Below are 25,739 nucleotides of genomic sequence, written 5' to 3' on the forward strand. Positions count from 1 at the left end.
GTGAAATACTGTGTGAAATACAGACGCAGCGTAAGTCCTGACATAAACCTCTGAGTATTGGGATGCAGCTGTAGGGGGCTTTTTCCTTCTTTTTTTCTTCTTTTTTTTTTCTTCTTGTCTTCTTTTTTTCTTCTGACTTGTACATTTTATAACTACTTCAGTTTAAAATCACTTTAGTTTTCTGCTGTTTTTTAAAGGCAGCAGTTAATAATTTTGGTTACTGAAAGAGAYACTTTTGTATTATTGCAAGGATATTTTTACAGTTTGGTCCCGGTCAGTGTTCCTGCCTTCAYTCTAGTCTAGGTGTACTCTTGCTCAGTTAAGCTAGAACCTTTTCCCAAACATAGGAACACAACACTGTTTTAAAAGTAAAGAAGCACAAAAGATTACCAAATTCTCTTTGACATTGGCCTTGGTGAGCAACACCAGCTGAACTGTCTGCGGCAGCGGGGGACCAGGAAAACATCATGGGATGGATTGGGAAAGTATACAGTTTTTGACCAGACATTGGTACGATCGGCTCCAATAAATGTGGTTTTATTATAACTGAAAAGACTTTTTTTTTGTTGGCCAACTTAAACTAAATGACATTTTAAAATAATGCACTACCGGTTTTTTACTACACTGTCTTAATTGTCACAAAGTCCCTTTTTTCTTTTTTTCGCATGGGGGGGGAGGGGGCAGAAAGAGTTTTGTGAAGCTGTGTATAGTGCATTAATAGACTTGTCAGTACATGCTCCAATGCATTKTATTTTTGATGGAATTTTAGGGCAGTACAATTTTTGTTGGGTAGAGACTTGAGTAATTGGGGCAACCAGGAGGAGTCTTGATTTGAGAAACATTTTTAGTAGAACAAGTACTTGTAAAACTGGACAGTGCTGTCAGAGAAAAAGTTGTGTCCATTTTATTTACTACAGCATTTTAAAAGCCTCTATGATAAGAACGCATGTTAAATGAATTGTATGTGAAAACACTTTTAATTATTCTTTTCCTGATGGTTTTGGTAGTTGCCAATGACAATTGCTAAGACCATTGCAGAGTCATCACATCATGCCAAAATTTTGACTGACTTCAGTGGGATTATACATTTAATTATTCTCCTTTAATTAAAAWTTTTCAATAACATTTTTAACGCCTCTTACTCCTTAGTATTTAGTAAACAGCAAATCTTAAGTATAATAAATYTCTTTTTTTCTGAGAAATTCACTTCCATAGCAAAATGCCTGTAACAACCCCTTTCAGATCTGGGATGAACTGGATCTATTTTCATACATCGGCGGTCTTCACAAAGCAGATGTTCAAGCACAAGCTGCTCTTACACAGCTTTATTTTACTTGATGAAAGAAAAATTAGATGAAAATCAGTGATGGCTTGCAGGAAGCCAGAAATGATCCCATTGGACTTGCCTTAAAAGAAATGAATGCTGTAGTAACTCARAGGCTTGAGAGCTAATTGTAGATTTCTTTCTTGCTGATGTTTTCAAATACAGTTCATGTAACAAGACTCTTGGTATTTAGACTTTCAGAACTCTGCTGTAAATAAAATGGCTACAGAATTGTTGAAACTCTGTCCTCTTTGCAATGTTTCTGAGATTATAAAAAACAGACAGAAAAATTGAACTGGTAGTGGTTTGATTTTATTTGTGTTGTATTTGAGGCAAATGTAGATTCAATGATAGATTGTTTAAAACAACTCTTGCAGATGGCAGGGATAGGTTTCTGTTACTATGTTTTTAAGTTGATTTTTTTTTAAATATAGTGCATTATATCTGTGGCAGAACTTGGAATACTCATGGTAGAAACTAGTCACCTCATTGCTAAAAAGTAATAGAAAATTCTGGAACTTTACAATGTAACAATTATGGAATTTCAGTAATTAAAACAATGCTAAATGGAAATCAATTAATTACGTATAAAGAACCAATATCCATTTGTTGCATCAAAGAAAACAAAAACGTAAAAATCTGTATTTTTTTGGCTTGCATCACATTCAAAGGACACGTGCTGTGAAGTTTTTGCTATATGTAGGTAATCTATTTTAAAAATTCAGGACCCTGTTTCCATAAAACCCCCAAAAGGGTGGAAACTGGCCATTAGTACTTTTGATCAAGTACTTTTGATAACAGTCTCCTGTTAGCATGCTTAGAACTGACTCTGCATTTTCAGATGGGGCTTGAAAAATGTGCACTTGACATCCGTCTTGCCTGTCTCAGGATGTAGTGCTGAATGAAATGATACAGATTTTTTTTTTTTTTTAAATTGTGATTGGGTTCTCCTGGGTGTACGAGGGAGGGAGCGTGGGATGGTGTGACACAAAATGATGGATAGTTTTGTTCTATGCCAGTAGTTGAGCCTTGACCAAAAAGAGATTATCCAAATTTAATAGAACCATTGCCCTTTTGGGCATCAAAAAGGTTRTTTGCTTTTCCTTTCATACGTGAATATGAAAGGAATAGTGAATAGTTTGAAAGCTGAATGCAGATTCTATTGAATATTCAAAAGTATGTGTGTTTTATTTTGAGGGTATTATTCAGCCACTTGTTCCCCTGCGGAACATCAGCTAACACTTCAGTCTTACTTCTAGACAATGTAGATGAGGGCTTAGTTTTTGCTAGTTAATTGTACTTTGGTGTTCAGGTGCCCATATTTGTGTATCAGGCTTCTGCTAAGCAAGACATGGTTGTAGGCTAAGCTGTGGAAATTCAGGAGAGAGGTCTCTTAAATTCTTATTCCATTGCTGCTAGGCATGGTTTGATTTTTACAATGCCCGTGTCTGTGATGCAAAGCTATAATATGTTCCATGTTACCTTATCTTTTACGCAGATTTCTTAACAATACGGCAAAATAATCTCCTGCACAGTTGTAGTATCTTAGGTGGAGTGTAGTTTATATAGTGTTAGGTCTGAATCAATGTTTCTTTAACTGTGTTGTTGTTGTAGGAATTTACTCGCTTTGATACATCGAATGATAGAGTTTGTTGTTCGGGAAGGGCCCATGTTCGAAGCCATGATCATGAACCGAGAAATCAACAACCCCATGTTCAGGTGCTTATTACATTTGTTCACTTTCAAATAACACCAGTATTTTCACTGTTAATACTACTTTGCATTCTTGAAATACTAATAAGACTGCTTTTACTGTATCTATCTTTATATGCAGATTTAAACTTTACAAATTGCACCAATGCTATACTCTCCTTTTATAAGGAAGAATGTACTCTTATTCCAGTTGTACTAATGTGTACATGTAAATAAGTAAAATAGTACACACACACACACACTGCATTATACATTTCTATATATATAAAAAAAAATTCAAAACTTTTAACACATAGTCTTCTGAGGGATTCACAGTCATCAATGGAAGCAGTAGCACGCATTTTGAAAAAAGAAAAAAATCTCCCCCCTTCCCCAAATAAAAAAACTCAATATAAGGTCCGCTCCTCCTGGAACCTAATTTCTAACGTTTAGCAAGAGCGRCAAGTGATTTTTTTTTTTTTTATGTCAATGCAAATAGAATTAAACTTCAGCTGACATAGGGAAGTTTTGAGAATTTCCAGCACTTGTCATTAATGGAATAACGAAGTATCAGTTTCCAAATTGCTTTTTATGATTTTTGTATATAAAGTGAGAAAATACGCAGGTCAAAATATCCTGTCCATTAAAAAAGGGGTGCTTGTCCTCCGTGTCCTCCATCAGGTTTTGCCGGTGTTCTGATAGACAATTTTGTAGTGGAAAACTTCAGGTCATTCAGTATTTCTGATGAATCACCTCACTGTGTAACTGCAAGCTCCAGCATYACTTGTGCTGAGGTTGCAGTTGCTCCTGTAGTGACTCTTTGCACTGATGATTCTTGTGCTTTGTGGTGAGGTTGTGCTGTTGTTCTTTCTGACCCTGTTCTGCTTCTAACAAGTGTGTGCATGTGTGTGTGTTAACAGTTGCTTATCTGCCTGGCTGTGCTGTGGGTGTACATGATTGTAGCTGCCTTGTGTTCACTCTGCAGCTAAGGTGGGATTATGAACAGGGTTTGGTGTTTTTTATTAAAATTACTTCCTTTGAATTTGCGTTGGTTCAAAATTTGTAATATGCTTTGTGTCTTATCTTTGYTCTTTGGTTTAGGTTTTTATTTGAAAACCAGACTCCAGCCCATGTGTATTATAGATGGAAGCTTTATTCAATTCTTCAGGCAAGTAGAATTTTYGTGATAATTCATGGCTTCAAGCACAGTGAAGTAAAAAAAAAACAACAAAGTAAAAATACTTCTGTTTTTTTCATAGGGGGATGCTCCAACCAAGTGGAGGACAGAAGACTTCCGTATGTTCAAAAATGGTTCATTTTGGAGGCCACCACCATTGAATCCGTACTTGCATGGGATGTCAGAAGAGCARGAAACAGAAGCGTTTGTGGAGGAACCAAACAAGAAGGGTGCCCTCAAGGAAGAGTATGTGCTACCACTGATTTATAGTGCTGCTTAATAGCTGGTCTGCTTGTGTTCACCCACTGTGTTTTTGTAGTTTTAATGTGTCATCCCCTAAGTTGTCATACTTGTCATAGTATTATGTATGTGTCTAAGTAAGTGTCTCTTAACCTCAGTGCTTCTGATCATACTTGATAAAAACATTCTGGATTTCGTTAGATTTCTCATTGAACCTTTCATTCCAGTTGTGACTAACCCTTTAATTGAAAGGGATTGGGAAGATGGGGGGTTTTCCCCATTTTCTATTGCTGTTCGTAGGTGAGGATATGTAGCATCTTTCTTGACATCGTTAAGGCCTCATGAGCTAGACAGTTGTAATCTTAAACTTACTGATGCTGTTCAGCAGAAATGAAAATTGGGAGCAACTGTTAATAACCAGCAAGAGACAGACATCAGAGTTCTTTGCTGTGAATAGTCATTTTGCTGGAGATGGCTGTGGTAGTGGAAATAGAGACCTGCTTTTCTTAAATTTGCTGCGGTTGTTACAAATGTGTTACTAGCACATGGAATTTTTTTTCTYGTTTTATTCTTCTCATCATAGTTACCATACCAGTCATGCTTCTGTAGGTTGTAATACATAGTGTTTTTCTCTTACACCTTCTTTTGGAAAAGCTCAAATAGAGATTCTTTTAAAAATGTTCTTTGCATATGGAGGTCAGGGAAAATGTGAAGTAATTGTTTATTTACTAGCTTTCTAAATACAGTGTTTCTTATTTTGCAGCAAAAATTACTTTCATGCTTCMGATTTATCCATTTTGGTTTAGGACTAAACTAAATCCAGAAAGAKAATTACTTTATTAGAGATACTGATGTGCTGCATTAGGTATTTTTCAGCTCTTTGATTTCTGTCTCTAATCAAGACTTAAATGAGAATTTTTTGCACTTTATGTAATATGAACACATAAATTCATGAACCACTGAAAGAACTCAGGCAAAGGAGTGTTAAATATTGAAAATTGCTTTTTTCCTAAATGTGGAAAACCAAAAAGCCATTATTAAATGGAAATTCCCAAAAGTATTTTTGCTTTTATATTGAAAGTATTAAAATTGCTGGTATTTCAGACAGAGGGACAAACTAGAGGAAATTCTACGTGGATTAACACCTCGGAAGAATGATATTGGTGATGCAATGGTTTTCTGTCTAAATAATGCGGAAGCTGCTGAAGAAATTGTGGACTGCATTACAGAGTCATTGTCCATTCTMAAGACTCCTCTTCCTAAGAAGGTGTGAAGATTTTCTATAATCTTGTGTTTTGGGGGAAGAGCTTACGTAGCAGTTCATTCATGTTATTTACAAACATTGTTCAAAAAGTTTCAGATAGTGTTGAGTTTTTGTACTAAAATGTGGGCTTGAATTTAAGTAGGACCTTTTACTGTGGAATTTTATTACTTTTTATTCTTTCTAGAGTTGCTTGTAACTAATGTTCTGCCTTACTGTGAGATTGAAAACAGTGAAATGATATCTRTTCAAATGAGGCAATTAAAACTGGAATGCCACGATTCTCCTTTGTAATTCTGTGTTAATATGTTACAGTAGTTAGTAYCCTATAGCATAATAGGGGGCTAATTGCCTCTTAGTATGTTTATTAATAATATAGCTGTGCTACACTTAATTCTAATTAGGTGCTTCCAGATAGTTTAAGCTGTCTTGTATTCCTTCTGAAGAAATGCCTCTACTTTCAAGATAATTTAAATTTGAGTTTAAATTGTAAACTATTATTTTTTATATCATTTTTTATTGTAGATTGCAAGATTRTATCTAGTGTCAGATGTGTTATACAACTCTTCAGCTAAAGTTGCCAATGCTTCCTACTATAGAAAATTGTAAGTATAACATTTTAGGTGATGGCAGTTAAAAAAAATGTTATATTCATCTCTGTATAAACGTGGTTCTAGGGAAATTCACACTTTTCAGTGCTGCTGCTATTACAGACTGATGGTATTTATATCTGTTTGCATGAAAAYGTGTAAGATGTAGCATGTTGGTAATGGAAAAAATGTATGTGCCTTATGCAAGGGACCACTTGCATGGAACTCCATAAAGGTGAGAATACCTCATGTGCCTCTTGACAGAAAGAACCTGTAGATAATATTCAAGATATGGTAGAGCAAATAGTTCAAGCAAAGAAGTAAATTTTTGAAACAGATTTATTTTTATTAACATGTGGAGGGTTTAACTCTCCATGAACTTCGGAGAAAGTATAAGAGGTTGTTATGTACTTTATTTCTAAGGTGCTGAGGAGAATTTAGGAAAAATGTCCAAGGGGCAGTATTTTCGTCATATGAGATGTTCGTGTGTACTTCCTGGAGTCTCTCTAATTTCAGGGCAGCATGATGGGAAATATTCAGCATGTTAGAAAATGCTAGTGATTGCAATTGATGTTTCTTGTTGCAATGTGTCTGTGTTGTGCTGGTTTATTTTTTTGCACATTGTGAGAAGCTCAAGGGAAGCTGGGCAGCTGTTGCTCACTGTGCTTTCATTGAGGGCCTCACTGATTAAATTAGAATACAAGCATAACTAAGAATTTTTTTAAAATACAGATTGAATTTTGAGACAATTTTTCATTCTGTTTAAGGTTGTAAAACTCCTTTTATCGTCCTCCAATCTTTCCAGGGTGTATAGACTGCAGCAGATGTGAAGATCTCCCTTCACAGTTCTGTTGTTGTCCAAGGTGATTTAATATATAGTAATCATATTTGCTTTATAGTTCAGTTCATGGCTTCTATAAGGATCAGAACCTTGTGCTTTTGAGTCCTGTGTCCCAGGTATTTTCATGAATTATGTATGTCCAGAAAAAAAATACTACAAAGTTTAACTAAAGAAATGTATATGTTTAATTCTAGTTTTGAAACAAAATTATGTCAGATATTCTCTGATCTCAATGCTACTTACCGTACAATACAAGGCCATTTACAGTCTGAAAATTTCAAGGTATGTATTTCATTGTTATTTACATGACATAGAAGTCATATAAATAGATGTTCCTGCACAAGAGATTGCATACTATGATAGGTAGYTTAGACATCAAGGTCCCTAATTGGGCTTTAAAAAGAATAATTTWWAAAAAGTTTTCTCTTTTGCAASGATAGCCTTGAAYTTAAAGAAGGAAATAAGCATCTACSAGCTGAAGTGTACCAGTATAGATGTACAGTTGTGGAGTTGAGAGGATGTCTATCTGTTACTTGAATTACAGGCAAGGCCTTCTAGCTTTCTTATTGGTTTTGGGCCACCTAATTTTCAGTTTCAGAAATCAACTTAGGTGCTGCTGAGTGTGGAAAGAAACTCAYGGGCAGAACACCATAAAGTTACTTTTAAATGTTTTTAGTGGCAGGCTTTGTTTTAGAGTTCTGACCATGGGTAGAGTTCTGACACATTGAGAGTGTGATYTTGAGATGGAATGCTCTCTGCTTCTCATGCTCAGCCCCTTTCCTTTCTGTATCCACGATGCCTCTGCACTTCTTTTTTCTTGTTTTCAGTCAGAGGCTTTAAATACAAAGCTTATGGTGTAGTTAGTTTTTCTATATTAAGGTCTTCATCCTTGTTGTCCTACTGTCTTCTGTTCCCAATTGCTCTAGACTGAGAATCAATTTTATTTATATGCTATGTTCAAACTTTGTAGAATTCTATGGTAAAGAGAGGCAGATTTTTTTTAAAATAAATGTGCATCTTCAGTTGGATTTAATGTGTCAAACTGAAACATGGTTTTTCAAATATGCTTAAAAAAAAAAAAGATAAAATTATTTGGGTTGGAAGGGAATTTTAAAATCATCTTGTTCTAACCCCCTGCCATGGGCAGACACCCCTTTCGCYAGACCACATTGCTCAGAACTCCATCCAGCCTGGCCTTGAACASTTTCAGTGGTGGGGCMTCCATAACTTCTCTGKGCAGTTTGTGCCAGTGCCTCAGCACCTTCACATTGAAGAATTTCTTGGTAATGCCTAATCTAAAACATCCCTCTTTCTGTTTAAAGCAATTCTCCCYTTGTCCTGTCACTACCTGCCCTTGTCGGAAGGCCTTTTTCAGCTTTCCTGTAGCCTCTTTAGGTGCTGGAAGGGTCTCTTAAGGTCTCCCCAGAGCCTTCTCTTCTCCAGGCTGAATAAAATGAAAGTAGGAACACAATTTCAGTTCAATAATATATATGAGCCAATGTTAATTTTAGTTATTTTAGTTAYTTTATTTTACAARCAGAAAGATATTTTCTCCTAGAGCTGGTAGAGGCACCTGCTTTGAACATTGTGACAGAATGAAATTTACTGGCAGGATTGAACTGGGCACAGCCAGAATGCATAATGTAGCAGGAATTTAAAGTGAAAATGAAACCCAAGTGAGGTTTCTTAAAATGTTCCTATATACGTATTTTTGTAAAATTACTATACTTGCCCAGCATGGTATCATTGTAATATACTTCAGTAGGGAACTACTTAGCAATAGTTGTTTACAGTAGCAGTTCTCTGTGGTCCATTTCCCATCACGTAAAATTTCACAATACAAGCGTTTTAGCATTTTTTTTTCCTCTTGCTTCTAGCAACGGGTAATGACATGCTTCCGAGCATGGGAAGACTGGGCAATTTATCCAGAACCATTTCTGATCAAACTACAGAATATTTTCTTGGGACTTGTAAATATCATGGAAGATAAAGAAACAGAGGTAAGTGACCGCAGGAGTGAAGCTTGCAGACGGCAGGGGAAAAAAGTGTAAATGTAAAATAAGGCTGGCAAGGATTATATTGCTCTCTCTTTCAGGGTGAGTAAACCTTCCTTTCCTCAAAGTCTTTGCTCCTAGAGGTGTAACATATTTTCAAATTCAAATACTGTTTAATCTGTGTGTCTTGCTTGTAGATGAGGTGCTTGTAGATGAGGTGCTGTTGTGAAGTAATATTGTGAAACTGTTTCAGAGCAAAGACTAGTGCAGAATGACAGGTATTTCCTTTGTGTTGGAAATACTCTGTAGTAGCTGTCTCTGAATTTTGAATGGAGTTTCAGGCATCGTAACTGTGTGGAAAGATACCTTTCAGAACAGTGGGAGGGAGAGCAGCAGTATAACTGAAAGCATAGCTGATCTCTCTGAGTGGAAGAGCGGGGTGAACTCACACAAATGAAGGACAGTGCTCGTACCTGACAAGTTAGAATACACAGCTGTGTTTATAATTTGTGTGTTCCTTACATTAATGTTCCTGCRAAATGGTCCATTTCTCTGAGTTGTTCATTTTACTGGTCTTGGGGAAACCTTCATATCTATTAAGTATAATTTATCTGATTGTAATTGGCTGATTTTGAACTAACCTCAATTTAATATCTGTTTCTTTCAATATAAGTATTGGAAAGCTTCCAGTACATTGTGGACAAGTTCCAAGTTCTTGCTTGAATTTTTTATAGGAAGATATTGTTGTGTTATTTCCTCTGCAATAAGCAAGTATACTTGTTAGCAAAAGTTGTTGATTTTTTTTGAGGTTTTGGTATTTATAAAAGTGCTTCTCTAAAAGGAAATTAYTTGATAATTTGAGAAGTAAAGGAAAGGAATGTAGATTTGTGTTTGAAGTACTTACCTATTATTTGCTTTCAGGAAGTACCGGATGATCTTGATGGTGCTCCCATTGAGGAAGAGCTCGATGGTGCTCCATTAGAAGATGTGGATGGAATTCCTATTGATGCTGCTCCTATTGATGATCTGGATGGAGTCCCAATTAAATCGCTGGATGATGATCTTGATGGAGTTCCTTGTACGAAATGTTTCAGCTTTCAAATTGAATCTKAAGTCTTTGATATTTTCTTTCTTCACAGTTTTTAGAAATACAGCCTAGAATTGATCTGTCATGTGGCTTTGTAAAATGTTGAATTGGTTAATTTCAACTTGCTTTTAGATAGTAATTGCTTCAGAAACACAGGAGATGTCTTCTGATGTTACACATGTCAGGATCTAAACCCTTCTTTCTTTTCTTTGCAAATATTAAAATTGTAGAATCTGTTTCATTATTTAATTGTGATTGTTGTTGTAGTACTTTTTGGTTTCAGCTTCTGAAGAGTTTTGTAAATTATTTTTCTGTGTCTCTTTCTCCACTAGTGGATACAACTGAAGACTCAAAAAAGAATGAGCCCATATTTAAAGTTGCCCCTTCAAAGTGGGAGGCAGTGGATGAATCGGAACTGGAAGCTCAAGGTTAGTTTTGAAAGTATCTTTCCTGAAGTAAACTGGAAGCATAAGGTCGGTTATGTAATGATTATTTTCAGCTGATCTGTGCTAAAATGCTAACTGGATTCATCTTGTAATATGGGATTTTCTGTTTTAACTTGTTCACTTTTTTAACCAAAAAAGAAAAATAGTGTATTCTATTATGGTTCTTCTACTTCAGTGACCTCTCAACCCTCAAAACTAATTTCCAGTTCATTAAGAATAGATACTGAAAACAAAAAAAATCTGGGTATGGGGTTGGCAGTCTTTCCAAATTTTGTTTTGAAAGATAATATTTTATAAACTGACAAATGCTTATCTACTCTTRAAGGATATTGAATGTGATATGCAATATGAGTGAATAGCTCTGTGAAAAGTAAATATTCTTATAATGGGCTGGTTTGAGTATTTCCATGGAACAGAAAATTTGTATTAAGTGCTAAATGCTAGGAAATTTTACCACAATGTAATTCATATTATGTCTTACATATTACATACTATACATCTTACTATTATACAAATAYTAGTTTTCAGATAAAGTGGTAATTTCTTTAATTGTTAAACTTATCCTACTGTCTCTCCTAGCTGTGACTACTTCTAAGTGGGAGCTTTTTGACCAACATGAAGAATCTGAGGAGGAGGAAATTCAAAAGTAAATACTTTTCAATTCTAATGAAAACATACTTATTTTATGTATCTGAAGTGAAGTGGAAGTCCTTATAAGATGGTTATATATTACAAGAGTTGGACAAACACGAAATTTTCAAAGTAGGAAAATAAGAAAACTGAGAAAAAACAGGATTTTAGTGCAGCCTGCTTTCAGCCCCCACAATTTTTTTCTGACATGATAAATTACACCTTTTGGTAGAGTTGTTACCTATAGTCTTTAAACTCATGCTGGTTTGAGAATTTAGCATCAAATAGTAAGAACTAAGGTAGTAATATGGAAATCATGCTATCTTGCTTTACATCCATATGAATGGATGTAAACCTCTGTCTCTTGCTTCTGAGCCAAGCACAGTGRGTAGTGCTGTGAGGTGTGTGGTTTGTTGGATGCTGGTAGGCTCCCTGCCAGCAGAAGTTGGGTTTGAGTTGATGTTTACTTTGCTCTCTAGGCAGCTGAGAGCATCTGTTAATGTAAATACTTCCTGCTTTGCATGCAGTCCTGCAGCACTCTAGTGGCCATTCTGGGAATATAATTTTGGGTATTTGCCATGTCTCAGGTTTATTTCCCAAAAGCAAAAGAAATAAATTTTGTTCTTCTGTTTAACTTACTAAATCTGAAAAGCACAGTGAAAGCACTTTGAGATTCTGCTGTGAGGGAGTGGGTTTGTTTTGTAGCTGAGGTAGAGGTGTATTTGATGACTATAAATTTCATGAGTTCTTCTGCACTCTGTTTCCGTGAAAAGTGTAAATTGTGTGAGTAATAAAAACTAACARTTGAATTAGATGAAAAAGATAACTATTTCCCAGATGGACACTAATTTGCAGATGGAGACTTTTACATAATCTTACTTAACAGATTCCAAAACTAGTAACCAATTGTAGAAACTAAGTAGGAGAAATAGTACATTCATATATATTTAAGATATTTGTTATATCTTAGTTAATTCTGTATGTTTTCTGTAAAGTCAAGAAGAAGAAAGTGAAGATGAAGAAGACACTCAGAGTTCTAAGTCAGAAGAACAGCACATGTATTCCAATCCTATTAAAGAGGAAATGCCTGAATCCAAGTCGTCAGTCAAATACTCAGAAATGAGTGAAGAAAAGCGTGCCAAACTCCGAGAGATAGAGGTGAGCATGGGGTGTTTTCTGCCACCCTTCTGTACCTTTCCAATCCTCACCCCACCCTGAGTTCTCTACATATGATGGGTAGTTATKTTTACTTAAATAATTATAATTCAGTTATATAGTAAGTTTTTCCTTTTGTCCGGTATATTTTTAAACGTTTTAGCACAAACTTTGTCTAGCAGTGAAGCCTTTCTGACACACCCTGCCATGCAAAATCAGATTTAGAATTTTATGTGACTTTCTGGCTTGTATTCAATATTTAAACCCGGGGGACATTGAATACCAGAATTCTTGCACCTTCTGTTCAGTGCATTAGAGTGATATTAAGAGCTGCTAAATGCTTACTGTTGCTGTAGCATCTCCAAATGACAGGTGATAACCTGGGTAATGTTTTGAAGGTGGAATTGTGGCTGCCTTCCTGTTTATGCTGTAATGTGCTGGTTARCTAAAGTCAGCCATTAACAAAGCCCCATCTAAGATGTTCAGCCAATAATATTTTAAAATGTCACAACTGTTGTTTCTCTCAAATATGCCTCCCTTTAACTATTCAGATTTTATTGATATTAATAGACTCTCACTATGCACTGAGAAATATCTTGCTTTGCACAGCAGTTTGAACATTCATGATACATAGCCATATTGAGTGAGTAAATTCTGAATGTGAGAAGCTGAACGGGATTTATGTCTGACCTGACTCATGGTGGCAGTATTTTTGTAGAAAATACATGATGTTAGACTAATGAAAGTACAAGTAAARCTAATTTTCATGTTGCTGTAATATTGATTGTAACAGTTATGGAAAGGGCTCCTTTCAGATTGAGTATCTCTTTTATAAATGTTGTCCTGGCAGTTGTGGAGGCAGATTAGGCAGTGATTTGCTTTAAGTGTTGTCAGTTTTACACTGCACAAGTGTTTTAAGTTCTTTCATCAATGTATTCTTCAGTAAGAGTTTTAGGTASCAAATATTTGAGTTTTTCAAGTGCAAGTTTGCGTTGTATTCTTTTTGGTAAGYAAATTACCGTCTTGGTTTCAGACTTGTGGGATTGCCAGAAGAGCAGAACTTTTTTTTTTTTTTGTGAACATTTCAGACTTTATGTAGGAGTACTTAAAATTTTCCTCAAGTTTGTCATTGACAGGAAAGTACTCTTTGTACTGCTTCAAAGCATTCACAGTCATGGTTTCTTATTAGTGTGTACCCAACCCCTGCCAAAACCCACATCCATTATTGAATTTGAGAGAAGAAGCTGAGGAAAAAACCAACCAATTACCAGCTTTAACAACTGTGCCATCTAATATGCACTGTAAAAACTGTTTTATAAAATATTTGGCAAAAAAATTGGTGAAGTCTGATTCTCTAGCTACACAGTCTACACCGTGGCTGCCAGGGATGCTGAAAAACATTTTTTCATGCATTTTTTAAAAATTCATTAATCCAAACAACAGTTCTTGGCACTGTTAGTGAATTAAGCTTGTTAGCTGGAAGGAGAAAGTGAAATAAGAAACAAACTTTGGCCTCAGCCATCAGACTGCTGCCATCAGAGGAGGCAAGCTAGTAACCTTTTGTTCGTCTTCCCTCATAGCCCTGTTAATCCTTCTGAAGTGTGAATTCTTTCCAGAACTCAGCAGGAGCAGAGGCTTTCCTGTAACTCAGAAGAACAGTGATTTCTAAACCATTTTTTAAGTGTGGAACGATTGAGTTACATTACATTATAACTCAGATACCAGAATRGTCTTTGTGGTGCTGTGTGTGTCTTTCCTCCCTGCCGGGACATCTAAAAGAAAGGTGTATGCCTCTTTGTAAAGAGACCTTAGTGCTCTGAAGTGGTGGAAAAATGGAAATTTTATTATTTAAATTGTTCATTAATCATGTTCCCTTAGAGTGTTCAAAAACTCACAGACAAAGTGAAGCAGCACAGTCCTCTTTGGACCTTGCTTTAAGGTATCTTACTTCTGKCTCCACCTTGCTGCACAATTTTTGATAATCCTACTCCAAACAAAAAGGCACAGCATAGACTTCATTTGCAGCAGGAGGCAMGCTCTTCACAAATCAAACATACCAGTGCTTCCAAAAGGGTCAAACAAGAGTTTAGTCCATTTCAGTAGCTGGCTTTACTCATCTTTGTACCTCCCTGCTCCATGCACAGACTCCACACCAAACACTCCCTGCCCCTGATGGTATTTGAGGTCCCATTTTTTTTTCTACCAAGAGCCAAAGAAGTCTTCCTGGATGTCACAAAGGAAAGGTGGTTACCTTTGTCAAGAAGTTCCATTCAGTTTCTATTATTYCTTTCTCTGGATTATGGTGCTTATTGTGCAGCATACTCAACTTTTGAGTATTTCTTTGTCAGGTCAAAGGAGCTGTTTGTAATAATGACTAGAACAATATAACCCTTTGGTTTCTGCAGTCTGTGGAGGTTTCTGTAGCTGCAAAACAGCATAAAGATACCCCATTAAATATCCTACTGATTGTGGCTTTATAATAACACATGAGACAAATTGGCTTTTGCKTAACCAATAGTTTTGCTATTTATAGCAGTTGTTTCTTTGAAGATGATGACTACTCAGAGGAGTCTGGTCTATTTTAAATCTTTGACTCTATTTCTGTTTTACACTAAGCCAAAAGCAAGGAATTGCCTAGCTCCAAGACACTTGGCAACCTGTGAATGTGATTGAGCGTGCCAGAGGGCTGTTATGGCAGAAGAGATATTTCACAAGTGTACGTCAGTAAATCTGTTCATCTGTTGTTGATAATATTTTAGCTCTAGAAATTCCACTACTCATAGACTTCTTGGGMAAGTGAAGCTTTCAAAGAAATATTTTGCTCTGCTTCTGGCAAAATCTAGGACTTATGACAGCCATTGTTGGGGCAAGAGTGTTCTAAAGAAAATCAAAACACTTTGGTCTGTTTGGATGTCAGTCCTGTTTCTAATCAGTCTACATTTGAGTGCAATTACTTACCAAGCAAAAGCATCTGGTGATCAGCTTCCTAGTTCATCCTAATATGTTGCAGGCAGCTGATGTATCTCAAATTAGTTATGTTTGAACCTGGCTGCTCTAAGTTCAGAGGCTGTGATTGTGGCGTAACCTCTTGTAAAAAAGCCTTTTTGCACTGAAGACCCTGTCCATGGACTCAGACACTATCAGCAGAAGATCAGAAAACCAAGAACGGTTTTTGGAAGCAGATTAGTTTTTGGTAAGGGAGGCTTCTGACAGCACACCTGTTGGTATCTAAATGAAAAAGCTGAGCTTCAGTTTGCCCTGAGCCATGGTAGCGAAATGTTACACTTTCCCTTAGCTTGTTCACTTCCTGGGTGAACTGTAATCAAGGCCTCAGCTTCTAGCAAAGGCTCAACCTTCTAAACTCTGCTCAATTGAGTTCAAGGAGAGAGGGAAGAAGTCTCCAGAGGAGAACCAATAGACAAGAGGGATGCTGTGGAGTGTTTGTTTTGATCTCATGGGAGAGAGCTCTTGGCGTTAGTGAGAAATGTGATCCTGCACTAGAGCATTAAGTAGGGATCAGTCACAGCAACTCCAGTGATATCTGACACTTCTGCATTGCAGGCTCTGAAGACTGTAAACTCTGCTCTGGGAGRCTGCTCTAAGGAATTAGTATTGCAAAGTTATGGCACACAGATTTGAAAAATTTTTCCCCTTCCATTTTATCATACCTATTACTGACGTCAGGGSTAGTCCAGATAAAAGTCAGTATATTTATTCCTAGAAAATGAACATGTTAACAGTTCTTGTCTGTTGAACAAGAATAGTTAAAGAATTATATTAATTCATTCTCAGTGCAGGTTTGCAAAGTGAAATGCTTACAAATTCATCAATTAGATGCTTAAGGAGATTTAAGCCTAAGTATTAGGGATCTCTATCTCCTCAGGGAGTGTCTTGAACTGTATGGTCGGAATATGAGCTTCCCATACTGTGGTTGGAAAGATCATGAGAAGAGTATTCACTGTGGCCAGGGTACAATGAGCAGTGAAATGGTGAAGGCACATAACCAGGCATCTAAGTTTAGTGACAGTAATTTGAATTGAGTGGTTGATTTTTTTTTAATAATTCTTCATGGACTTTGGAACTGTCTTTTAAAACACAGTTACAGTGATGATGGATGAGAGCAAATCGCAAAAGCCTCTATATGTGAAGGTGTAGGATGAGCTGATCTGATTAACTGCTCWCCTCTGCTGGGTGAGGAAACATCCTGATCCTGTGAGGCTCTGACACTTGCCCGTTCTGTCCCTGACCCAGTACTCACTAAGGGAGGGAAAATTGAAACTGGGGAGGAGAGTGAACTTCTGGCTTATGGAAGGCTCATGCAGGCGCTGCAGTTGGTGCAAGGGAAAGATGCAAGTGGGACCCTGTGTTTGGAGTGCAGGAGTGGAGAAGAAAGGTGAAAGAGCCTGATCTTTCTGTAGTGAGCTGTTGATAGCATCTCAGCACTTTGTAACACTTAGTCACCTTTTCCAGAGGGTGTACTAGAGCTCATTTCCTCTGCCCACAGCATCTTTTAAAAGGAGTCAGTTTACATGGGTTCAAAGGGAGATACAGACAGCAATTGTGCGGAGGAGAGRGCCATTCATGGCTGGTCTCTGAAAGACCACAGCTGTCTCAGGAAGCCATATGATCCTGCCATAGTTGGAGTCTGGGCAGGTGTTGAGTGAGATAGYCTACCATAGGGTAGGCTTTTCCTTTTTTCTCTCTTTTCAAGGCACCTGCTAATGACCACCTTCAGCCCCCGACTCCACCCACACTTTCTGGAGAAGTTACATACAAATAATKCCTCTTGCCATTTTAAACTTTCTGCCAACAGTGGGTTGTGTGCCCTGCATGTCAGCATTTTTTGCATCCAGTTTAGGTTATTAAATCAGGTAAAGCCTGTTGTTTGGATTCCTTGCTTATTTTCATCTTAGGTTACTTTGGGCTATTGACTTAGGCTTCCTTGCTTTCAAAATACGGTTAAACAGAGACTGTCACAGTTTGGTTGGCTAAAAATATAAAGAAATAAAATCTTACACTGATGGAGGTTTTTTTGTGGACTTTTGTTGGTTTGGGTTTGTGTTTGTTTTGTTTTTTTAAATTATCTGGGTTATTTAGTTGGGAAAACAATGTTAAAATGATATGGGCATATTCATACCATGACAGCCCAAGAGGTTTCCTGGATCAGCTAAGCCTCCTCCATACTTCTCCTGTTTGGTATTGAATGTGCTGAGCAACTGATGACCTTGGAGTTTACATGATGGTAGGGAATGCTATCCTGATTTCGTACCAGAACAGCTGGTACACAGTGACACTGAGTATATGGTTCYAAAAGGTATTTCTGCCTTTGAAACTCAGCATTTGCGGGGGGGAGAAGAAAAGCATGCCTTTATAGAAGGTGGTATGTGACAAATRACAGTTTTCCATTGGCTGAACTCTAAGAAAAAATGCTCAACTGCAGGTAGAGCAGGCTCTGTAAGTGARGGAGGGGAACAGAACAGTTGACAGAAATGTACTGTGGTATGAGATAACAGTGCTTTTTGTAAGTTTTATTTCATTTTTTTTCCTGAAAGCGAGTTTTTCCCTTATGTATGATACTAAAATGAAAAATGTGGTGTTGGCAGGAGCTCTGTAACTGAAGGGAAAGGGGATCCTGTTCCAAATTCTGTTATCCTTTCTTGGGTTTTATGTTTCTTAACATACTCATGATTAGTTTGYTTTTGTGATAACCTTTCTGTCTGTAACTGGAAGGCCTGATTAGATCTGGTCTGCTGGATTTTTGAGAGGGAAGAACAAGCCTTTAGARTTTGATTTTGTGACTACATGTTGGGGAATTGAGGAGCAGGAGAATAAGTACCCTTTCAGATAATCAAAACAGGCAGTTGCAAGTCTTTTCCTTTCCGTGTTTTCAGTGTGGAAGAACTAAATCTTTTTAAAGAGAAAACRACTATTTGTGTTTGCTAAAAATAAAACCTTGAGCACTGAAAAAATSTACTCATATATACGATGTAGGGACTGGAACAAGAAGTGCGGGAGGGTCAGAGCATGAACATTTGGAAGAGGGTTGACAAATACAACCTGAATTATTGCTAAGCTCTTCTCTCCTTCCCCAAAAAAGAGACACCTTCTCCTCCAAACAATTTGAAGGATTTTTTGTACAAGGACATGTCACTAGGAATGAAGAATTGACAAATGATAAGAGATGTGAGTGAAGTTTCATGATGTGAATCAACTTGATGTAGACTAAAAAAAAAAAATCAAATCCCAAACCAAAAAACAGCTCACAAAAAAGAACACATGGAAAAATTCTGACATTTGCTTAACTTTGTGACTCTGTTGAGGATACTGCAGCACATTTAGTGTTACATTTCGCAGCACTTGAGAACTGAATTCGGTTGCTAAGCTTGTTAGCACATGAAAAAGTATTATGTTAGTAAAAATCAGTTCTTTCAAATCAGCCACTCTGTGCAAACAACCCTGTGGAGGAGGTGCATTGTCTTATGTCCTAATTATGTCAGTCATTTGATTTTAACATTTAGGGTTAAACGGAAAAAAAGACAGTTTCCAAAGGAAACTTTGAAGTAGACAAGAGAAGTTGAAAGAACATATTGACACCTGCAGTAAATGATTTCATTTTGAAAGAAAARGAACAGATAATGACCTAAGAAATACAAGGGTTCAGTGTACTAATGATGGGAACAGAATTAGTAGAATAACAGAAAAAAATTCCCTCTATTTTTAGTTCTTACCGTGTCTGTAAACAACTGCAGGTGCTTGCAGATGAGTGTGCGGKTTTGTTACTTTGATCCAGTTTAAAAAAGTTTAGTATCTCTGTGCACAAGCTTGTATAGAAGGAATGAAGAACACAGATCATAAATCATGGAAATTTCCCTTTCAGCCACATCCCTAACTGGATAATAATAAGCTCAGTAATCTAATGGTCAGTATTATTTCCACAGCTTAAGGTGATGAAGTTTCAGGATGAGTTAGAGTCTGGGAAAAGACCCAAGAAACCAGGCCAGAGTTTTCAGGAACAAGTTGAACACTATAGAGACAAGCTGCTCCAGAGGGTAAGACCTGTTCTTTATGTTTGCCTCTGATTCTGTGATAGACTTTTATTGAGTTTATCAAGTGTAAGGTGGCATTAAACATAAAACACATGGTTCTTGTTAAAATAGTACTGTAATGTCAAACTGCATGTTTAAGTCCAATACAGAATACACACATTCTCCTTTTTAAATCAAAATACTGTAGTATTTCCCACTGTACAACTGGATATCATGGAGTGTGTAGAAATCTTAGAGAGCAATTCTGGATCTGCTGCATGAAGCAAACTGTTGGGTGTGGGAAAGCAAAGGGACAGCTGTCAATTGAAGGTTTATCAGACTTTCCATTTTGCTTTTAGTAATTGATCTCTTGTGCTAAATGCTTCTGAAGGAAGGGAATAGTTTTAAGCAGCATGTGTGTTTCTGATTCTCCAGTGTCTAAATTTCCTGAATAATTCCAGCTCATTCATTCACCCAAATGTGGCTAATTCTGAACCATGACCATTTTTAGTAGTCCTCTCTGGATTATGAGTTCAGAGTGGCTTTAAAAGTTAACACCTTGTATGTGATATGATGTGATCCCAAACCTTTGAAACATAATGAAAAAACATAACCTMTTTGGACATTGCATTTAGTGAGAGGGTAAGTGACAGTTATTTTTTTGATCTGGTTTCACAGCCTGACAGATCAGTGATGGAATTAGGTACCAATGCAGTTCCTTGGAAGCTAAACACAAATAAGCAGTTTCCACCATGGTTTTTTCTGTCACTTGTTATTTCCATTATTTGGTGCTCAGTGTGTGATTAATGCACAGTGCCTTGAAGAAAGAGATTTGTAAAAGTTAGGTAAACTGATCCCTAAGGACATGTACACACTGAAGGTTGATATTAGCAGTTAAGACTGCAGTTAAGACTTTTTAAGACTTTTATAAGTAACTTTCATTTTGAATATAGTGGTATTGTAAAACTTGCCACTTTCTTGCTGTTTTCTTAAAAGAAATGATTTATACATTAAACACAGAATGCTTAGTGAGATAGTAGCTAAAACAAACAGAAAATGATGAAGTGAAAAACGCTGATRAAGTTGTAGTTGTCTTGGATGTCTTGTGTTGAATTAGTTCAACCAGTTCACATTATTTTGGCTTTTTAATAATTGTCTCTTTCAAGAAAGAAAGAAATATTTAATGGTCTTTATAACTATTCTTTAAAACAATAGAAACTCTGTTGTTAAGGTAATGATTTCATCTTTTGCTTTAATGCCATAATAAATGGCATTATATAASTTTTTATAATAGTAATGTAATACTGGTTGTGATTACATTTCCCATGAACTTGGTGGTTGGTCATTCTTTTTTGTCAAACTTACAATAAGCTTTCCAAGAGTAATTTCCCAGCAGCATTGTATATTGTTTAGAGATTAGAAACTTAGAGCTATTTAAAATAGTGTTTATTCTTACTTATCAGGATGAAATACTTAGTTATGCTATCAAATACACTGGACACATCTTGGGAGTGCAGTAATTTTAGAGATAGCTAACAGCAGTTTGTTAGAGTAGGTATGAGGATAAGGGACACTTCCAAGTTTTACTGCTAAGTCTTCCCTGTAAAAGTGACATGAGACCAGATGAGTGTAAATGTCTTGGTATTTCCTGCATTTATCTTATCTCCCCTCCCTCTACTGTTTTTTTTTTCTTTTTTTTCCTACCATCCCCCCTTTCTTCCATTTAGATAAATCACCCCTTCATAATCTTCTTTATGGGGTATGCAGGGAATATCTGTTTATTTTTTGGCATGGAAGGATTTTTTTTTTTAATGCCAGTACTAAAAACCACATCATCTGATCTCTATGTTCAGACTTGCTGATGAGATTTATTTTTATATAATTAATTTTCTATTCTATTTGACAGACAGAGTGTACTCAGCATATATATTTTCTTTCAAAATGGTCCTGTTGATGCCTAGAAATGGCCCATAGTTGTTCGGTTTTAACAGATCAAATGTTATTGCAGAATCTTTTTTGTATTTTTGCTTCTTCTTTAGAGGGCTTCTAGTTATGAGAGTAGATACATTTTCAGTCTGGATAAATGAGGATGARTGCATATGTTTTAAGTAGAAAGAGGTTCCTGATATTCTTCCATGTTTAATTTAGTTTRGAAAATCTATTACAACTGTAATATTTCTCTGAAATTTGTAACTTTGAAGACTGTTCATTTCCAGTTAGATACTCGGGTTTTCTCACATAGGGTGAGAAGCATTTTTGTTAGTGCTTGTGTTGCAGTAAATGTCTGTGTTGTGTACCAAGCAGGAGCAAAGGCTGAAGTTGTGACCATTAGTTCAGATCATGTGCTGTGTTCCATCAGTGTTCAGTGCTTTTGTGCTGTTTGTGATTAGCTTGATTGCCTCTAATAATTACTCACACCTTACCTGAAATCATGAATGCATCTAATAATCTAGGAAAAAGAAAAAGAGATGGAAAGAGAACGGGACAGAGACAAAAAGGACAGGGAGAAGTCTGAGACCAGGTCCAAAGATAAGAAGGAAAAGGAGGAATGTACACCAACAAGAAAAGAGAGGTATGGCTCTCCTTGGAGTGAAGTGGATGGGAGGAAAGCTCTCACAGTGTCTTTGTATGCAATGCCTTGAAATTACCTTGTATCATGCATCTGATTTTAAATGAAAAACATAAACACACCCAACAAAACAAAAAAAACCCAAACAAAACCCAGGCTTTGGCTATTAAAACATACTCCAAAATGTTAAAGCAATTGTTGTTTTTACCTGGCCCTAAGTGAGGTGCCATTTCCCCTGTGAACAGAGTTGCCCTTTGGCTGATCTGTGCCCTTGGGAAGTGTGGTGAAGTCATGACCAGTTGCAGACGGGGTTAACTCTCTTGTAGCAGTGAATTGCCTGCAGTGTCTTAGTCACAGARCTGTCCTGAGGACAGACCACTAACGATACATGGTGGTTTAAATGTTACTCATCTCATCGTGCAGATCTTTCTGAACAGCTGGGTTTGGGGTAGTTGATTGAACACTCGATCTTCTAATATTTGCATAGCCAAACTGTGCCATGATTCTAAGTGTAGGTGTGGTAAAAAGCCTTGCTTTTCAGGGAGCTGTGACAGAATGTTTTTACACTACAGAATGACTCACAGGCCTTAATTTTTTTCAAGCAGAGAAAAACAGTTGCACATGTTAAACTTGATTGTTTTGTTTTAATAATAAAAAGCCTACAATATTTTAATTACTTWAAAGTGTCTGACATTATATTGGCTAAAGAAAACCCGTGCAGAAAGGAACAGATTTTCTCACTGTTTGTTTTCCCTCCCCGTGTGTGTGTGTGTGTGTGGATGTGCTCAGGAAAAGGCGGCACAGCGCGTCCCCCAGCCCGTCCCGCAGCAGCGGCAGCCGCCGAGCCAAGTCACCCTCGCCCAARTCGGAACGCTCCGAACGCTCCGAGCGCTCCCACAAGGAGAGCTCCCGCTCCCGCTCTTCACACAAAGATTCCCCCAGAGATGTCAGTAAAAARGGCAAAAGGTGAGCTGGTATCTTCTCTGTTTCAGGAAGCTGATGCCTGTGTTTGGTTGTGGCTTTGGGCTCTGTCTGTTTTAGCAGAGCACATTTGATACTCGGGTACTTTCTCACAGTGCTCTATAGTGCGTGTTCCTTGTTAATGTCTTTGGACACAGGGGTTGGAAGTGTACACGGCCTCCTGCCCTGATAGCTCCAGACTCTGCACTATTGTGGCTTTGTTTACCTCTTTACTGGTGATTTTAAGAAATACTGCTTTAAACTGGAGCACCTTTCTGTTTTCTTAGCTTTTTATTTTCAAAGGACAAGTCTTCTGTAGTCCTTCTAAAATTTCTATTGCCCTTCTATAGAACCTCTCAAATTGCAGTGACCATGCAGCCTTTCACTGATGATTAGCTTACATGAAGCTTCTCACTCACATAGTTTGTTTTTTAAGGAAAAAAAATAGATACTGCAATGTGGGGTTTTGTTACTGAACTAGATATTTCTTAATCTCCACTCTGACACAAATATTTGTCTTTAGTTAATGTTAAACTTGAGGTGAAATTTTCTTATTGTACTAATGCTGCTGTAACTTGAAACTTGAAAGTTCACCTTCCACTTCTTTTAGAGGTATAGGATATCTTACTGATACAAAATTCCTCAGTCATGCTGAGAAAAACTCMTTTGATGGTACTGACAAAATCATAGCACGAATCTACAGTATTCTTGTGCTTATATAAATAAGGATTTCAAATAWAAGTAGAAAAGTATTTGAAGGGCTTTTGTGGAGTTAATATGATGCTCATTCAGTTTTCATTATATTAGATCAATATATGAGGTGTGGGTTAGATGACATTAAATTTATTCTGTGCTCATTCTTTTTCTGTGTGGTTGCACCACAATCTGAACATGTTTGATGAGAGTCAAAAGTATTTCACTCTGACACAACTGAGCATAGTTTGTAAATTCTATATGGACATAGCCTGAAATTAATAGAAGAGCCAAGGTAGTTGAGGCTTATGGGAAAGGCTGTGAATTCCTGATGTGGGTTGAAGGACGTTAGTTGGTGTTATTTTTGCTGTGAGTTCTAAGCACTGAAGCTGAGCCCAAAATACTTGCAAAACCTTATAATTCAAAAATGGCCTTTTTCTCAAAAGTAAGATATCCTTCTGTTACTTTCTTTACTAGGGGAAAATATTTTCCCAACCTTGTTTGGCTCAATAAAGGAATAGAAATAACTGTGGAAAAAGATGCTTTTATCTGTATGTGATATAAAACTTTTTTTTTTTTCTTTGGCAGGTCGCCATCTGGCTCCAGGACACCCAAAAGATCAAGAAGATCACGATCCAGATCCCCTAAAAAGTCAGGGAAAAAATCCAGGTCTCAGTCCCGTTCTCCTCACAGATCTCACAAGAAGTCAAAGAAAAGCAAACACTGACAATGTTAATATTTTTTATGATGCTGTCACTTACTGGAAATGCGGTTTTGTTTTTGTGCCTGAACAGTCTGTTTAAAAACAAAAAAGCATTCCTGATTTTTTTTTTGTGAATGCACGTGTATACTCATGAGTATCGGCATCTGTAGACCTGTCATTGTTTTATATTGTACAAAATATCTTCATTGTGACTATTTCCCAAAAGAAGCATTTTTGTGTTTAGAAGTTTCATCAGAAATGTGTGTAACTGATCTGCTGGCAGTAGTGATATTTTGTTTTAGAATGTTGTGACATAGCAGAAATAACCCAAATGTTCCCCCTTTTTGTAGCTTTGACAATTTGAATTAGATTTCAAATAAAATCTGAAGAGAAAATGAAGACGTTGTTTTCTTGGCCCACTGGTGACACAGATCCCTAAGGGAGTGCATAGTTTGTTTAGAAGTACTGTGTATTTCAGACAGACAGTGGAGTGTGGCTCTGTTCCTGTTTTCACTGGCTTCACTATCCAGATAAAAGCACCTTCTGAATCCAGTGGATGGGGTTTTTTCCCTGCTGTCAGATTTTACTGTAAGAAGAGTTGAACAGTGTGGTACATACCTGATAAGCTTTACAGGTAAATCTTTGCTTCCTATTTCTCTGTTTTAATCGTAGGGAATATTTCTAACACCACAGTAATGTTTTTGTTCGTTTTTAAAAAGGGCCTCTGCAAAGGCACATCCTCTGGGGGTGTGTGTGTAGCATATATGTGATGTCTCAGTCACAAGCCACCTTTGTGGCACRCATGGGGAACACTAAAAGGACAGCAACCCTCAGGCTCTGTGATTTCTTAAGCATAGATACAAYAATTGCAACCTACAGTACACTCTTGTTTTTCAAAAACTGATTTTTACTCCAAAAGGATGGCTTTTACATGATTTTATTGAATTTATTCCTCTGTTGTGGAAATTCTTCAAGATAGGAAAGATTAAATTTGATTACATATTTATTGATATTTTTGATTCAAGAGGCTGTTTAACTTTTTTTTTTTTCATGTTACGCTTTCCCTTCTCCAAACCAGTTCTGTGTGTTAGGCATTGATGTGGCTTTAAATTGCATCACCTTACCATGCAAGCTTTCTGTGGGTGGGAGAGGGGGAGGGATGAGAAACGGGGAGGGCTCAGTGTTTCTGTGTGGAGGTGTGGGGAGATTGTAATCAAAACATCAAATCAAAAGGGATCTGGCCTCTTGTGAACTGTTTGYAAAAGCAAAAGCTGTGCTTAGCTGCAGGCACAGAGGGCTGGATGATGGCCTGCTGTTWCATTGGTGTATCCACAGGCTTCACACAGGTAGAG

The 25,739-nt window shown here is 37.0% G+C and overlaps 1 protein-coding gene across 6 annotated transcripts in view; it reads left to right on the forward strand.

Moving 5' to 3' along the window:
- Positions 1–25,431, forward strand: part of U2SURP (U2 snRNP associated SURP domain containing) — a 43,894-nt gene extending 18,463 nt beyond the window's left edge. For 3 of the 6 annotated variants that reach the window (XM_057366958.1, XM_057366959.1, XM_057366960.1), the window contains 15 exons: positions 2,939–3,043; positions 4,118–4,184; positions 4,276–4,439; positions 5,538–5,700; positions 6,220–6,299; positions 7,320–7,407; positions 9,003–9,125; positions 10,041–10,197; positions 10,539–10,634; positions 11,232–11,298; positions 12,278–12,440; positions 19,376–19,486; positions 21,916–22,034; positions 22,821–22,997; positions 24,273–25,430. In XM_057366958.1, coding sequence (XP_057222941.1) covers positions 2,939–3,043; positions 4,118–4,184; positions 4,276–4,439; positions 5,538–5,700; positions 6,220–6,299; positions 7,320–7,407; positions 9,003–9,125; positions 10,041–10,197; positions 10,539–10,634; positions 11,232–11,298; positions 12,278–12,440; positions 19,376–19,486; positions 21,916–22,034; positions 22,821–22,997; positions 24,273–24,411 — 1,819 coding nt within the window. In that variant the 3' untranslated portion in view covers positions 24,412–25,430. Of the gene's footprint in view, positions 1–2,938; positions 3,044–4,117; positions 4,185–4,275; positions 4,440–5,537; positions 5,701–6,219; positions 6,300–7,319; positions 7,408–9,002; positions 9,126–10,040; positions 10,198–10,538; positions 10,635–11,231; positions 11,299–12,277; positions 12,441–19,375; positions 19,487–21,915; positions 22,035–22,820; positions 22,998–24,272 lie in introns of all 6 variants that reach the window. The other 3 variants (XM_057366961.1, XM_057366962.1, XM_057366963.1) reach the window with 3 other exon arrangements.
- Positions 25,432–25,739: the final 308 nt, after the last annotated feature.

The sequence above is a fragment of the Malurus melanocephalus genome, unplaced genomic scaffold (genome assembly GCF_030028575.1).
Source record: "Malurus melanocephalus ecotype Western Australia unplaced genomic scaffold, MMel_1.1 scaffold_73, whole genome shotgun sequence".
NCBI lineage: Eukaryota > Metazoa > Chordata > Aves > Passeriformes > Maluridae > Malurus > Malurus melanocephalus.